Source organism: Hyaena hyaena, unplaced genomic scaffold (genome assembly GCF_003009895.1).
Source record: "Hyaena hyaena isolate Hyena2069 unplaced genomic scaffold, ASM300989v1 scaffold_10, whole genome shotgun sequence".
NCBI classification, from domain to species: Eukaryota; Metazoa; Chordata; class Mammalia; order Carnivora; family Hyaenidae; genus Hyaena; species Hyaena hyaena.
In genome coordinates, this window is record NW_024080642.1 from 4184217 (window position 1) to 4199929 (window position 15713).

Sequence of the window (15713 nt, forward strand, 5' to 3'; positions counted from 1 at the left end):
AGGCCATGTGCTGCAGCAGAACCCGTGTCCCCACCGGGACACCCCGCCCCGGGCTGGAAGCCAGCAGTCCCACTGTGCCCAGCCGGCAGTGTGCCTCGATGGGTGCACAGGCCTCTTTCTCTGCTCCTCTACCTCCTAGCTTCCTATTCCCGCCCAGTGACTCTAAACAAGGAGCAAATTGCTGAAATTCCTCTTAACACCTTCCCTGAATAGCTAATAAGGCTCCTGTTGAAAATGGAATGGCTCCCCCCAACCCAACCCCACATCAGAAAAAAAAAAGGTAAGGAAACTCAGGGCCGCTGAAATGAAATGAAACTCCCCAGCAGGGAGTGCAGCAAGAGAGGTAAGTAGGCCGGGCTGGCACTCGGGGTGCTCGGGGTGCTCGGGAGAGGGGTCCCGCTAAGGGTGCCCGCCTCTATGGGAAAGGGAGGGCGGGGTAAAGAGGAGAACTAGAGAAGCGGAGAGGCGCGGCGCTGGGAGGGAGGGATAAGATCTGCCAGCTCTCCTCTCTCACTCTCCGCAAGCAGCGCCAGCTGGGAGGACGGTAGAGCGCCCAGGAGGCCGAGGGTGACCCGGGGTCACTGGAAGGACTCGCCTCTGCCCTGCTCACCCCCGGCGTCGTGGGTGTGCTGCTGTCCCCTCACGAAGGCACCCGGGGCCTCTGTGGAGAGGCCCTCCCTGCAGAGGGGAACTAGGCGCTGCTGTTCCCGCTCCCCGGGGCACCCTGCTGCTCCCAGGGTGTGTGGTTCCCGGTGTTGCTAATAAAGGCGTCCCATTCCCATCCCCAGCCAGGGAAATTAATTTAGATTGGATTTTATTCTGTGAGGGCTGCCCCCCTCCTCTGTGTCATTACCATAATGAGATGGAAGTGGCACGGGGGTTTAACAACATTAGCCAGGAGAGTGTGTCTGTGTGGCTGAGGCGAGCAAGGGATGGGGAGCGGGGTGGGGGCCGGGGATAGGGCCTCGGGTGCTCTCTGCAGGGGGCCAGGGAAGCTTGTCCTGCCGAGTCCAGGCAGGGTGATGGGCACACACACAGCGAAAGCCCGGGCGGGCCTCTCGCCTGGATGCGGCCTGAGCGCTCCTCAGAGGTCAGGGCTGAGACCTGTTGACGTTCCGACCAGGGACCATGCAAGCAAGGCCCCTGGCCCGATTCAGGCCCGCTTTCCTTCTCTCCTCCCTGGAGGCGGAGGCGGGGAGCCCTGTTGGGGCGGCTCTGTGTCCAGGGCCGGGGAGGCACCCACCTCCTCTGCTTCTTCTCCAGCTCGTGGTTGCGGACCTGCTGGCCCTCCAGGTGCAGCTTGGTGTCCTGCAGCTCAGCTGTCAGCCGCTGGCACTTCTTCTTGAGCTGCTGCAGAGCCCGCTGGCTCTCGTCACTGTCTGCCTGCAGGTCTCCGAGCTAGGGCCGGGGTGGGGCGCGGGGTCAGTGGCCAGCCAGACACCCGGAAGTACGGGCGGAGAAGGGGAGGAGGGTGAGGGGGCTGAGGGAGGGAGGGACCCAGGGATGAAGTTGGGGACGTCCAAGGAACCGAAGACACTCAACTGTTTGCCCTTGGGTGTCCCCAGCCCCAGAGTCCGACGGGTGGCCCCTGGGGGCTCGTCTGGCTCCAAGAAGCCCCAAGCCCCTCCCAGGCGCAGGCCTGCGCTCCCTCCACCGGCCTCACCCGCCTCTCCAGCTGCCTCTTGTTCTGCTGCTCCACCTCCAGCTTGTCCTCAAACTCCTGCTGGAGCCGCTTCTTGGTGAAGTCCACTTCCCGCATGGCTCGCTCGTACTTTAGGCGCCACTCACCACCTGTGGGGTTGGGGGCGGGGGACAGACAAGGGAGGACTGAGCTGCTGAGAGTCCCTGAGAAGGGGCAGAAGGGACCAGACAGGTGGAGTCAGCCAGAGGGACTCAGAGAGATCTCCGGAACGACAGCTTCCTCATAAGCCAGGAAAAGACCAGAGGGTGTGGGGCTATGGGAACTGCCCTCTCCCGAGGGACCCTGACCATGACCCTCAGACGCTGTCACGATCACGGCTGTACAGCTCTGCACGATAATCCCCTGGTTCACTGGCACCTCTACCTTCTCGTCTATTTCTTTCACTGGAGCCTTGCACCCGCCCTAACGGACAGACAGACAGGAGATAGGCCCGGGCCAGGGCCGGGGGCTGCCCAGGGGTGGGTATCAAGCTTGCCCCTCAGGCCGCTGCTGAGCTCCTCTGGCCTCACACCCACCTGCGTCATCATCATCCACCTCCCCGTTGATCTCGGCTGCCCGGATGAGACGGGCCTCCATCACCTCCATTTCCATCACTTCCATTTGCTTCTTCAGCGCATCATACTGGGTCTGTAGAAGGGAGGCTGATGAGGCTGCCGTCCTGTTCCCTCATTCGGTACCAGCCACGGCCCTCAGCCACGCAGACCACGGTCATGTGCTTACCCAGGGCAGACAGGGGTGTCGGGCCACCTGTCCCCGGGGGGGGGGAGCGGATGGACACCAGAGCGTGGTGGTCACTGGCACGGCTGTCTTCACCCCGGCCCTGCCCTCACCTGCAGCTCCTTCATCTCCTTCTCGGCTCGGAGCCTCTCTGCGGTCTCCGCGTCCAGCAGCTGGGAGGCGGACTCTCCTGTGTTTCGTTCATCAGTCAGCTCCGATGTCAGCTCTGAGATCTGGGGTTGGGGGGAGGGCATCGCCGCCAGTTGAAATGCCTGCCTCGCTCAGCTGGAACCCCTGGGGGAGGGGAATCCCCCACCCCCCCCAGCACCCCCCGCCCCACCTGGGCCTGGTGCCCCGGCACAGGTGGGCCAGGCGGCCTGGTGTTGGGAGTCACTCACCCGGGTTTCCAGCCGGTCGCTGTTGAGCCGAAGCTCGTTCCGCTCCTTCTCCACCTTCTCAAGCTTGTTCCGCAGCTGCTGGATCTCCTCCTAGGATGCAGTAAAGAGGGCAAAGAGAGCCAGAGGTGCTGCGGGAGGGCTGAGGCCTGGAATCCGCACCCCTGGGGTGAAGGCAGCTGGGGAAGCTGGACCAGGACACAGGGACTAGGAAGCCACTGCCTCCCAGGGGTTCCTATCCCTATGCCCCTCCCCAGATGCTAAGGATGCCTGAGATTCTATACCAAGAGGCTACCCGGCAGCTTAGCCAACACCCCAGAGGGACACCTTCTGTTTGATGGGTGTAGTTCAAGGACATCGGCTCTCTGGACCAAATAAAGAACACTTGGGAGCCCGAGACAAGCTGGCAAGGCTTTTGCCCACATGGACGAACTTGTCCTTTCCCACTGGCTTGGCCCTTCCGGGGCTGTTACGTACGTCTTTGTTCCGGATCTGCTCCTCGGACAGCTGTACCTCGATGAGGGGCCTCACGGTAGTAAAGAGTTTCCACCAGGGCCAGTCCTTCACCCCTTTGTTTTTCTTGATGTTCTTCTGCACACAGCGGATGGCCAGGTCCTGGATCTGAGTTGGGGTGAAGGTGGCACACAGCAGGGATCTCAGTCCCTGGCGGAGCCAGGATCCTCACCACTGCCACCGCCACCAGCGCGGCGGCCAGGCTGCTCCCTCTTGCCACCTGGTTCAAACACTGCCTCCACCACCCCTGGCTCCCAGCATCTCCCCATCCCTCAGAGAGCAGGCAGCAGAGGGCCTGGCCCTGGGAGCACCACACTGGGCACTAACCGCTCTGGCGTCATTAGGAATAATTTCATCTGCTTTATTTGCTGCCTGATTATTTCCAGCACCCTGGCCTAGATGTGCTATAAAACCTAATCTTGCTGAAACACAAGAGGCGGCGGTGCTGGCTGTTTTATGGACTTGCTAATAAGAAAAGGAGTCGCTGACACAGCTCCTTAATCTTCATGGAGCAGCCTATGATCCAGAGCCCACCTCTGCCCAGGCCCTGCCCCCCACCCCCGCCCCGGGGACCAGGCAGCACGGCCCCGGCCCCAGCGCTGGGAGTACCAGCCTGCTCGCTGCCCCCAGGGAGCTGCCCCTTCCTCGCCCCGGCCCAGGGCATGGTGGCCCTGGGAGGTTCCTGCCTCTTCTCCCCCAGCTCACAGTAACTCACAGTGCTTGCAAGACCAGCCTCCTGCCCCAGCATGCCCCCTTGAACTTCCGCCCCCACCCCAGGAACTCAGCTCTGCCACCTAGGCCGGGGAGTGGGACGGAGATGTCCCCAGAGCAGCACCTTTTTCTTCTTGAAGTGCTGGCGGGCCAGGTAGCCCCTGCAGGCCGCCTGGAACAGGGTTAGGTTCCTGCTGGTTTGCTCGTCCCGCTGTTCCTCCAGCCGAGCCAACGTGCCAGCCCTGAAGAACACCTGCAGGGAAGCGGGCCAGATGAAGGCGGGAGACGGGCTCCAGGCAGCCCTGCGCGGGAGCAGGCAGCTGGCGCAGGAACCCGGCAGGCCTGGGAGGTGGCCCTTGGCCAGGGAAGAACCTGAAAGTCCAAAGGAACGAGACAGGAGGGAAGGAGCAAGGAGAGGCCCCGGGAAGGCTGGAGGGAGGAGGGCCAGGCTGGGGCGGGGTTTTGGAAGGAGAGGAATAGGGTGAGAAATCTAACTTCAAAGAGAGATAAAAGGAGAGGGAAGTCAAAGGGAAGAGATCTGGGACAAGAAGGAAATGAAGCAGCCACTGCCAAATGGGGACAGGACACCCCTCAGTGACATCCATGGTGACTTCTTCCCCCCAGACTGCCAGCGACACTGTCCATGGCCCCTGGACCCACAGCCCAGCGGAGGGCCCACCGCAAGCTCCAGCTGCCTGGGATCAGGTGAAGTGGATGGTGGGGAATGTGTGTGGGAAGAGAAAGGTCCAGAAGCCATGCACAGAGAAAGGGTGGGGCAAGGGGCAGGGGGCGCCCTCCCTGCACCCTCCACGCTCAGTTTCATTGTAGACAGTCTCCTCTTTCATGTGCCAACATCCCACCTACACACACACACACACACACACACACACACACACCCCCAGGTTTCGTCTCATGAAAAAGCCAGTGGAGTGGGCGGGGGTTGGCCCCATCAAGAGACCTGTCATACAGGTTTTGGGGGCTGGAGGGCAGACGTGTGAGGAACCAGCTGGGCGCCCCCACATCCAGCATTTCCTGTCACTGTTTGGTGCTCTGAGCTGGGGCTGGGGAACATTCTCCCTGCTAAGAGGAGAAGAGGGGGAAATACACAGGTGAGAAGACTCTAGGATCCTCACAGAGGGCAAAGGGACATCTGGGTATATGCCCACCTCCACCTTGCCCAGAACACAGAAAATTCCCTCTTGGGGGGCCAAGAGAAGATGTGAACTTCACAGGACACACTCAGAACCAATATGTACGGGATCCCCAGGCCTCCCTTTCAGCGAAGAAGTGGGGAGAGGGCCTACACTTTCTGCTGAGAAAGCTTTGCCTCTGGCGACTCCACAGAAACTCAGTCCCCTGGGGCTGGCCTGGGAGAAAGTCAGCTCAGTCCTCTGCAATGCTTCCCCAAATCCCACTCTGGGGCTGAGTGCCTGGGGTCTCCCATGGGCCTGAAGCCCTACCTGAGCCTTCATTTCCCACCGTGTGTGAGCCTGAGACCCCACCAGGGGGTGGGGAATATCCAAGCCCCCCCAGAGGTGGGCGTAGGTGCTAGTGGTCAGCGCACACATCTGACCAGGGCAGAAGCAGGGAGGTGGTGGGTACAGGATGGAAAGTGGCCCCCGTTTGCAGAGTGTCACAACGAGAAGAGAAAGGCTGATCTAGGCACTGGGGCAGGCAACCTCAGACCTCTCCTGAGTGGCTGTACATTAGTAGGGTTAAGAGTCCTTTTGAGGGGCGCCTGGGTGGCTCAGTCAGTTAAGCGTCCGACTTTGGCTCAGGTCATGATCTCACAGTTTGTGGGTTCGAGCCCCGTGTTGGGATCCGTGCTCACAGCTCAGAGCCTGGAGCCTGCTTTGGATTCTGTATCTCCCTCTCTCTCTGATCCTCCCCTATTCATGCTTCCTCTCTCTCTCTCTCTCAGAAATAAATAAAACATTAAAAAAAATTGGAAAAAAAAAAAAAGAGTCCTTTTGAGTATTAGATGGAAAGCTCAGGGTCCTGTCCCCTCTACACACACCCATCCATAGAAATTTTGCAACTATCAAGAGACTCTCAGATCCCTGCCTGAACCCTCAGGGTCCTGTGGGCTCAGATCGAGACCTCCTCCTCTGAAACAAGGCGACAAACGTGCGGGATCTTTGCTCACCAGCCAGTCCAACCATAGCCTAGAGGCCCTGGAATTTCTCTTCCAGATTAGATGTGAGCAAACACCCAGCCTCGCCCCCAGCTCCTCTCTGAGCAGGAGGGTGCCGTGGAGTGGGCCCCCGCCTCGGCCGGGCACCTGGGATGCAGCAGAGGGTCTGAGAGGGTAGCCGGGAAGAGGACTGGCCTGTACAGGCCCTGTCCTGCCCGAGACGTGCCTTGGAGGAGGTGGCGGCCCAATGCCAGCCAGCAGCAGCGCAGCCTGCCAGAGGGGCCGGGAGCCTGCCCACGAGAGCAAGATGCTGAAGGGAAACCTTGCACTACAGGCTTTCCAGGGAGGAAACTCAGCTGCTAGCCTCTGAGCTCACAGATAGTTGGGGACGGAGAGGGCTTGAGTCAGACACAGGGAGACCTAACCAGAGAAATGACGCAGGAAGAGTGGGACCACAGAAGACCCAGAGAACAAGGAAAGACACAGAAAATGATGAGCCAGAAACCAAGCAATAGAGACCCGCAGGGACCGCCAGGGCCCAAAGGAAAAGGGAAAACCAGCAGAGACAGTTGCCGCCAGGGGACGGGGAAGGGAAGGGCAGGACTGTGACTTGGAACACAGAGCAGAGACAACAGGGCGGACAAGCAACCCCAAGCCTTTTCTGCAGGCACGTCTTCCACCTCACGCTCCCCATGAAACCCTGGGACCCGGAGCTCCTGCCCTCCCTGCTGACGGGTGGAAGGTTCAGAACCCTCTCCGTGGCTCCCAAATGCTTTCCCTCTCACCATAGCCCTCGGGGCACGTACATGGACACCGCCTGTCAAGCCGCCAAGTCTCAGGAGAGAGGGGCGCACGGGGCGCTGCCTGCGGGAGGGACGCTCGCCCGTCCGACCCTGGGGTGTGGAGCGCGATGCGGCGGATGGGTACCCGGGGCCGCGGATGGGTACCCGGGGCCGGGCGTGCCTGCCTGTTTATACGCCACGTTCCATTCAGATGAGGAACCGGGCTTGTGGGCAGGTGGTGCCGGCACAGCCTCACTGTGAGAAAGTGCTTGCTCTTCTGGGGCCCGGGTGGCCCCAGAGGACTCACCAAAGGGGGCCCCTGGAGCCCTCCTGCCTTCCTTTGTCCTGCTTTCCTCCCCTCTGTCTCCCCGACTCCCCACAGCAGGACTCAGGCCAAGTTCAGGGTCACCTTCCAATCTACTCCCTCCTGACATCACAGGGGCGTTCACAGCACCGAACAAGCCAGTTATTCAGAGGGAGGGAAAGTCAAGTTTGCTGCGGAAGGGGAGGGCCAGTTGTCTGGACAGGGCAGCTGGAGCATGAGGGCCCGGCTGGCTTCCCGTACGGACAACTCACCCGGCTCAGGCCCATGCAGCAGCTGCTCTTCTCCAGGTCCAAGGACTCCAGCAGCTCCTCCACCGCCTGTAGAGAGAGACCCCTGTCAGGGAGGCCGGGGGCCACCCCTGTCTCCACGCAGGACCCTTCCCCATCCTCCACTGAGCCAGTCCGTTACTTATTCCACAAGCACCCTCCATGGGCGTCTGCACTGTCAGGCACTGTGTCAGATTCTGGGGACGTAAAGATGACGACGAGAGGGACAAGTTTTCTTGCTGGGGAATGACACCAGTGAATTAGTTAAGTACACTGAGGAGAGGCACCTAAGTCCGATGAGGGAACCACGGAAGGCATCCTGGAGGAGGTGTTGCTTGTGCGGACTCTTTAGATAGGGGAGAGGGCATTCAGGTAGAGGGATGGGCATGAGCAAAGGCATGGGGGCCAAGACTATAGAATGTGCTGAGGAAACCAGGTAGTTCAGTATATCAGGAGTGGAGGGGGTAGGGCAGCTAAGGTGCAACCAGAGAGGTGGGCAGTAGCCAAAGGGTGAGGCGCCTGTCTGCTTTGAGAGCCACTGGAAGGTTCTCTCAAGGAGGGACGTGATCAGATTTGCATTTTACAGCCATCCTGCTGGCGCATGGTGGGAGAATGGACAGAGATTCCTTAGGCAGCTTCTGTAGTAATTCACAGGGGAGGAGGCTAGAGCCTGACTCCCAGCGAAGAAAGAGGTGGAAATGCAGGGGCTGTGAAGAAGACAGAGCCTTGCCACACGGGAGGGGGTGGAGTAGACGATGGAGGTTTCTGACTTCTGTAGCTAAACAGTTAATGGCGCCATTCTCCAAGGTGGGAAACGGAAGAGCAAGAGTAGGTGTGCGAGGGGCTGGGATCAGTTCGGTCTGAACACGCTGAGTTTGAGGTGTCATAAAGCTTGCAGGTAGAGAAGTCCAGAGAGCAGCTAGATAGAAAATGCATGTCTGAAGTTCAGGAGAGAGGCCTGGGCTACAGGTATTGATTTGAGAGTCGTCAATACATAGGCGGTAATTGAAGTGATGGGTGTGAATGAGGTTGCCCAGGAAGAGGCTGTAGGACAGAAAGCACAGACGTCCAATGAGGGAGTCTTAAAGGAAGAGAGAGACCTCTACTGCAGGGGCAGGTAGAAGAAGGGAAGCTCAGGGGGGACAAAGAGAGAAAGAATAGAAAGACTGAAGCGAAGCCAGGAGTGGCAACAAAGATGCAGAGGAGAGAATGTTTCCAACAGAACAGAGATGTCACAAGAGACCCGTGTGCCACGAAGCACAGCGAGGTGCCCGTTAGCGCTGGCAACATGGAGGCCATGGGGTCACAGGAGACCAGTCTCGGGGTGTCAGGGCCGGGACCCCGGTGGCTGAAGGTGGAAGGGTGGATGGTGGCGGGACAGGGGCAGGCCAGTGACAGACGACAAGAGTCTGGTGTGAGAGAGGGTTGATGGAAGACTCTTTTCCGGGCACAGTATCTACAGCAAGTTCCTCTGAGAGAGAAGAGCCAGCAGAGGTGAGGCTGAGGGAATGGGAGAGAGAGAGCAGTTACTTCCAATGGAGCAGGCCTCCGGGGAGCCGCTGGGAATGGATTCCAAAGCTCAGGAGGAAGGGACTGGGAGAGGGGAGGGCCACCTCTCCACCCAGACAGGAGGGCCGAGGAAGAAGGCACCTGAAGAGAGGTGTACAGAAGGCAGAGGTGGAAGTTGGAACCTCAGTTCTCTTAGCGTTTAGAGGCAAGGTCAATTGCTGGGCAGATGGCGTGGGAAGGCGTGGGGCGGGGGGTTGTGAGGAGAAAGACGGAGAATGGAGCAGCGGGGAAGGAGCGTGGAATCGGGGCCAGGGAAGGAGGGGGCATATGAAAAACTCGCTGGGCCGTGTCAAGGGCCCCATTGAGGCTGGAGGCCATGAGGCTGTAGGACTTCAAGTTCAACCCAGTTGTATAATTTTCTCCCACAGCCCTTGGGAGCCCCAAACGGAGGAGCACAGATGCCTGAAGGCTGGCCCTTCAGTGTCGGGGGGCGGGTGGTGGTGGCGGGTGCCGTGGGAGGCTCAGGAGAGCTGCTGGACCGCGGCACTGAGGCTGAGCGGAGAAGGCAGGAAAGTTAGAAGGGAACAGAGTGGGGCCCAGAAACGACAGGTCTCAACAGGGTCAAAGAGCAGGTGGGAGGAGGACAGAAGTGAGGTGCACAGGTAGGGGGCTGTGGTCAGAGAGGGCCACGTTCGGATTTAAGATTGCTGAAGTGAAGCATTTCCAGGCGTGACAAGGGGCTGGCTGCAGCCATGAGGGGGAGGTTGGAGTAAAAAGGTCAGGGGTCAGAGAGAAGGGGGCTGGGTCATCTCCATCCACAGCAAGTTCCCCCAGGACATGGCAGATCCTGATGAAGTTTTAGAGGCCTCTGTGAACATGGGTCTGTGACTCAGGGGGCAAGGGGAGGGGTGCTTTCTGGCCCAGTCTGCCCCATTCTCCCTCTTGGGGAAGCTAAGGTCTGAGATGCCTTCAGAGTCAGGCTGGGAGCCTGAGGCCAGAGCACAGTGAACGAGGGGTCGTCTGCTCAAGGAGCCCTCTGGCTCTCTGCAGGGCTGCCTCTGGGGGTCACAGCCTAGGTGACAGCCCAGAATGGCAGAGAGGGATCCCTTTCTGCAGCCATGAGGTCACCACCCCGTGCTGACAAGGGGCTCAGGAGCCTCTGGCTTACCGTGGCCCAGGAGGCCTTACCATGCCAATCTTCCCCCGGAGAGGGATGCTTGCCCCACCCCTGGACAGCTCCCTGCTGCCGGAACCAGTCCCTGACGTGCAAGTTGAGGCTGAAGGGCCCAGGCGCTCCCGATGGTACACCCAAAACATCAGTTCTAATCTGCCACCGGGGAGGCTCTAGGCGACCGGCTCACCAGAGAGCAGACACCCCCCACTCTGGCCTCCAGAGAGGGTGCTCTTCTCTGATTCCTCCAGCCCATGCCCCAGGCTGCCCTCTCCCCATGGCCACAGCTTGGCGGCCAGGTGCCCCTGTCCCAGGCTCGGTCGGCCCAAACCAGGAGCCTGAGCAAGGCCAGCCTGGCTCTCTCTAGGGCAGGAAAGGGAGCTGCTCAGAGTGGGGTCTGAGTAGGGCTCTGGGGCCCAGACCTACCCGCCTTTCATCCACCACGATGTAGTTGCGCCCGTGTTTCTTGGACAGGTGTGGTGCCAGGACGTCAAAGCGGCGGCGGAACTCGGAAAATACCATGTGGTCAGGGTAACCTAAAGAGAGGGCGGCCCAGAGCCGGGTCTGTCAGCACCTCGCCTGCTCCCGGCACGCCTGATGGCCACGGGTGCCGGGCAGCACGCAGGGACGTCACTGGAAGGTGAAGAAGCTGAAGGGGAGGAGTGCCTGGGCAGCGTAGGCCTGGGGAGGAGGGTGGAGAGGGAAGAGGCGTGGAGAGGGAAGAGGCGTGGAGAGGGAAGAGGCAGGTGTGAGGGACAGGAGGCTGCCCTCGGGCGGGATTTCAAGGTTACAAAGGGAGCAGGCTCCCTTAGAAGGAAGCAAGAGGTGGGCGAACGGGATGGCTGACCACCTGGAAGGGATGGTATGGAGAGGAAAGCTGGGATGACCCCGAAGATGCTTTCTAGGCTCCCAGGCTATGACTCTGGTAGAGCCCAGAGAGAACACGGTCTTCGGGGCCTGGTAAGGAAACAGAAAATAGGGCGGCAGAGAGACGCTGAGGGGAAAAGCGCACAGGCTTGGGGTTGGAATCCCGACCCTGGCTCTTAGCGTCATGTGACCTTGAGTGAGTCATGCAGTATCTCTGACTCTCAGTTTCCTCATCTTTAAATGGTGGACCTACCACTAATCTTGCATGGTAGTCACGGGGCTTGAATGAGGAAATATGTAGAAAGCACAACATGCCTCCCGTGGTGGGTGTTCAATAAAATGCTTCCTTCCTTTCCTCAGTCCCCTGAAGCAGGATACAGAAAGGGCACCCTTCCTGCTCCCATCCTGACCTTGAGCCCTAGGCCGAGTGACCAAAAGACTCATAGATTCTCTTTCCCTGAAGAGTGTTACTTCGAGCAGAGATCTCCCTAGGCTTGAGGTGAGAGCAAGGGTCAGGTGGCTTCTGGCCTGGACCAGGTCTGGACGGTGGCCAGGAAGACGTTACCCTGAGCCACTCAAGGGCACCAGAGCTCATGGCAGAGGACCAAGAGAGCCACTCCTACAGATTCGCAGAATTCAAACTGAAAAGGGATCTTAGACCAGATACAACTCATCTTCCAGGCATGGAAACTGAGGCCGAGGAGGTGGACCAACTGGCTTGCTCAAGGTCACCGAGGCTGCAGCTAGAGGCAGAACTGGACTCCAAACCCGGGCTCTTGACAGCTAGCCGGGGGCTCGCTCCACTACACCGGCCTAGCTAGCTCTGGGAAACCCTCCAACTGGGAGATGAGGCTGATGCATGTGCCCGATAATTGAAACAGGAGGCGGGGGCCGCTGAGGGGCCAAGACAAAGTGAGCTATTGATTGTATCTGAATTGCAATTAAATTGATGGGCCAGGATAGCAGGTCCGGACGCCTGGCATCTTAATTAATCATCAGCGCTATCGATGGTGGCTGGGGGCTGGGCAAGGGGAAGGGGGCCTGCCGCTGCTGGCCTCATCGATCTGCTTGTTTGAGTAAAGCACATTGATTTTGGTTCAGAGCGGTAACAATCTGGTTTTGAAATAATAAACACCAACTCCATATCAAGACGTGGGGACAGATCGATGATTTATTTAGAGCAGGGCAGGGAGCCTGTTCTGTGGCTTTGGCTGCTAAGGAAAAGTGATGATGTCCGTGGGGATGCCTCAAGGGGACCTGGCTATGGGCGCGTGGGACCCTGCCAGTTCTTTGATCAGAAGGAAAAAGGGCAAAAATCTGGCAACCCTTAATTCTCAGGCCCTACTCGAGAGGCATGGACTTGGGAGCTGGTCAGCTGTACCACTCATGAGCTGTGTGACCCTGGGCAAGCTCCTTAAGCTCTCTGAGCCTCTATCTCCTCATCTGGGGATGGTAAGAGGACCTACATTTCATGAGATTGTGAGAATTAGTGAGTTAATGTCTACGACGAGTTTAGAATAGTGCTTGGTGTACCGTAAATACTCTAAAGATGTGAACTACAGTTGGTCCTCGAATAACGTGAGAGTTCAGGGCGCTGACCCCCTGTACAGTCAAAAATCCAAGTATGACTTTTAACTCTCTCCCCCAGGACTTAGCTACTAATAACCTACTATTGACTGGAAGCCTTACCAATAACAGAAACAGTCCATTAGCACATTGTCGTGTGCTATTGTCGTGTGCTATGTGTAGCATATACTGTACTCTTACAATAAAGAAAGCTAGAAGAAAGCAAATGTCGTTAGGGAAGTCACAAGGGAGCGAAAAGACAGGCATAGTACCATACTACAAAAAGTCCGCGTATAAGTGGACCCGCGCAGTTCAAACCCAGTTGGGTCAAGGTCAACTGTGCTATTACTCTCGCCCTTTCCATCCCCTCCTCCAGATGGGTCCATAAAAGGGGTCTGTCTGACCTTTCTTGGGAATTTTAGGTACTTCAGAAAAATTTGGCACCTCATTTCTCATCGGGGGTGCGGCCCGGCCACCGGCCTGCTCTCGGAGGTGGAGGTCGTTAGCACCACTGAGCAGACGGCTTACAATGGCTTACGGCTCTGCTGTGGGCAGCGCAGGAGGGAAGAGGGAGCTATTAACAGGGCATGTGGGGCAGGAGGGGAGGGGGTGAGGAGGACTGGAATATAGAAGCGAGAGGAGGAAGAAGGGGGTCAGTCAGCCAGGTGGAAGGAGAAGAGAAAGGAACAGACTGGGCTGGAGAGACCCCCACCGAGCAGGCACCAGAGCAGAGAAGAGATCTAGGGCCGGGAGGGGGAAGCAACACCCCTCTAGCCCCTTGGGTCCCATGTGGGGGGTGAGGGGGGGCAGGAGCCGGTTCTAGAAAAGAGAAGCAGGAGCCGAGAGGGAAGGAGGCCCCACCTTGGCGGTACATGCGCATGGCGTCGAGCAGGCGGGAGCCGCGGAGCTGGGCACGGAGCAGGGGCACGTCCAGCTGCAGGAGCCCAGCCTCGCAGTGGTCCCCCGAGGGCAGGTCCAGCTCGCTGCTGCTGCTGACGCGGCGGGAGGAGGCGGAGCGGGGCTCCCCGGCCCAGCCCTCTGCCACCGGCAGGAAGCAGTGCACGAAATGTAGCTTTGACTTCTTGATGGTGTCTATGAGGGCGTCCTGCCGAAGGGAAAGGGACAGGCCTCAGAGGGTTCTGATGGCCCGGCCCGTGCCCAGGACAGCCGGGACTGGCATCAGCATCCCCGCTCCCCATGGGATGGCAGGTGTCCCACCAAGGGCCAAGACGTGCCAAGCCTGGGCGGCTCGGCCCTCACTAGGCCTGAGTGGCCACTTGGGCAGCCGTACCGAAAAGAGGACTAGCAAAGGGCACAGTCAAGTCAGAGTGGGACGCTGAGTGGGCACCAGGTAAGCTGAGCGTGCCCAGCATGGCCAGAGAAGCCCCGAGGGGGCCTCGGAGCCGGGGTGGGCACACTCACCACCTGCAGCTTAATCTGGATACACAGAGACTTCTTCTTGACAGCCGCCATGCCCGTGGTGAAGGTCTTCCGCATGCTGGTGGCCCGGCGCAGCGCCAGCTGCGAGCCGCCCTCCAAGCCTGCGATGGAGCCCGACAGCACTGTGGCGCTGCCCGCGCGGCCCAGAAACAGATTGCTGATGATTTTCCTGCCAGGGGTGGAAGGGCGAAGGGGGGAAAGAAGTCACACTGAGCACGTAGGCAAGGCCGTTCCTTCTCCCAGTTCCTAGGACACCCCTAAAACCCCCATATCACTGTGACCAGGGGCCTGGGTTATCTGGCCTAAGGCTGCATGACCCGCACCCTCGAGAGAAATCATAGAGAAATCTCTGAAGAGGAAGAAGAGACAGCTGCCTGGGGGGAGGGGGACAGAACCCAGGAGTGGGCAGGCATTGAGCAGAGTGAAGTGATCTGTTCTCGTCCATCGCCAGGGAGGGCAGAGGTCCAGTGTGGCAGGAAAGATTAGAGCCCGGCACCCTCGCCGTACCATAGAATCTGCATGTGACATTTACGGGTTGTTATCTGAGCCCCACCCTGCCCCCCAACTGGGCAGGGAGTTTTGTGTTATTTATTGCTACCCGCCAGGCTCCCGGAAGAATCTGTCATGGAGCAGATGCCCAATAATTATCTGCTAAATGAACGGATGGAAGACAGGCCTTAAATGACAGGGGTTTCTAAGGCTATTCCTGCCTTCTTCTTTTTTTTTATTAAAAATTTTTTAATATGTTTTATTTATTTTTGAGGAGGGGAGGGGCAGAAAGAGATGGAGACACGGAATCCGAAGCAGGCTCCAGGCACAGAGCCTGACGTGGGGCTTGAACCCACAAACCATGAGCTCATGACCTGAGCTGAAGTCGGACGCCTAACTGACTGAGCCACCCAGGTGCCCCTATTCCTGCCTTCTTTGAAAGGTTTTTTACTCTCAGTTTGTTTTAAATAATCACTACACCCAACGTGGGGCTTGAACTCACAACCCTGAGATCAAGAGGTACATGCTTTTCTGACTAAGCCAGGTGCTCCATTTTAAAGGTCTGTGTGTGTGTGTGCGTGTGTGTGTTTGTTTTTTCCTACTCCTGCCTTCTATGAAGAATGTGGAGGCGCTATCCAAATTTCAAACTATAGGTCCCTCCAACCATGTCGATCCCTCCTCTACTCCAGGAGGCCACCCCCAGGCCTTCAAGACCAATTGGCCTTGGCCATCACCTCTTAGGAAGTAGAGTCTATCAACCCTGCCGGTGAGGCGACCTGCCTTTGAGACCGAGGGGCCCCAAACCAGCCCTGGGGATGGGACGTGGCGGGGTGAGCGGCGTTCTTACTTCTGGGAGTCCTGCAGGAGCCGGGGGGCGTTCTGGGTGGCCGGGTTCTGTTTGGTGTAGCTCAGCCAGCCTGCTACATTGTACTCGACCCAGTTGGTGCCATGACTGTGGCCCAGGAGAAAATGGTGTGGTTTGCTGCTGCGCAGGAGAGGGCTTTGGCCTGTGGACGGGAGAAGGGAGGTTCAGATGATCAGGGCCAGGCCCACAAAAGCCCAGGGACTCGGCGGGCCCTTCTGGACAGTACCACCTAGACCCATAGAATAGTGGGTCCTCCCAAGG

At 58.7% G+C, this 15713-nt stretch overlaps 1 protein-coding gene across 2 annotated transcripts in view; it reads right to left on the reverse strand.

Moving 5' to 3' along the window:
- The window catches only part of MYO18A (myosin XVIIIA), a 97395-nt gene that overhangs the window by 21019 nt on the left and 60663 nt on the right, over positions 1–15713 (reverse strand). For both annotated transcript variants that reach the window (XM_039251612.1, XM_039251620.1), the window contains 12 exons: positions 15435–15594; positions 14081–14267; positions 13520–13763; positions 10652–10761; positions 7531–7596; positions 4163–4291; positions 3292–3435; positions 2818–2907; positions 2533–2652; positions 2218–2329; positions 1664–1791; positions 1244–1398 (listed from right to left, as the gene is read on the reverse strand). In XM_039251612.1, the coding sequence (XP_039107543.1) occupies positions 1244–1398; positions 1664–1791; positions 2218–2329; positions 2533–2652; positions 2818–2907; positions 3292–3435; positions 4163–4291; positions 7531–7596; positions 10652–10761; positions 13520–13763; positions 14081–14267; positions 15435–15594 (1645 nt within the window). The remainder of the gene's footprint in view (positions 1–1243; positions 1399–1663; positions 1792–2217; positions 2330–2532; positions 2653–2817; positions 2908–3291; positions 3436–4162; positions 4292–7530; positions 7597–10651; positions 10762–13519; positions 13764–14080; positions 14268–15434; positions 15595–15713) is intronic.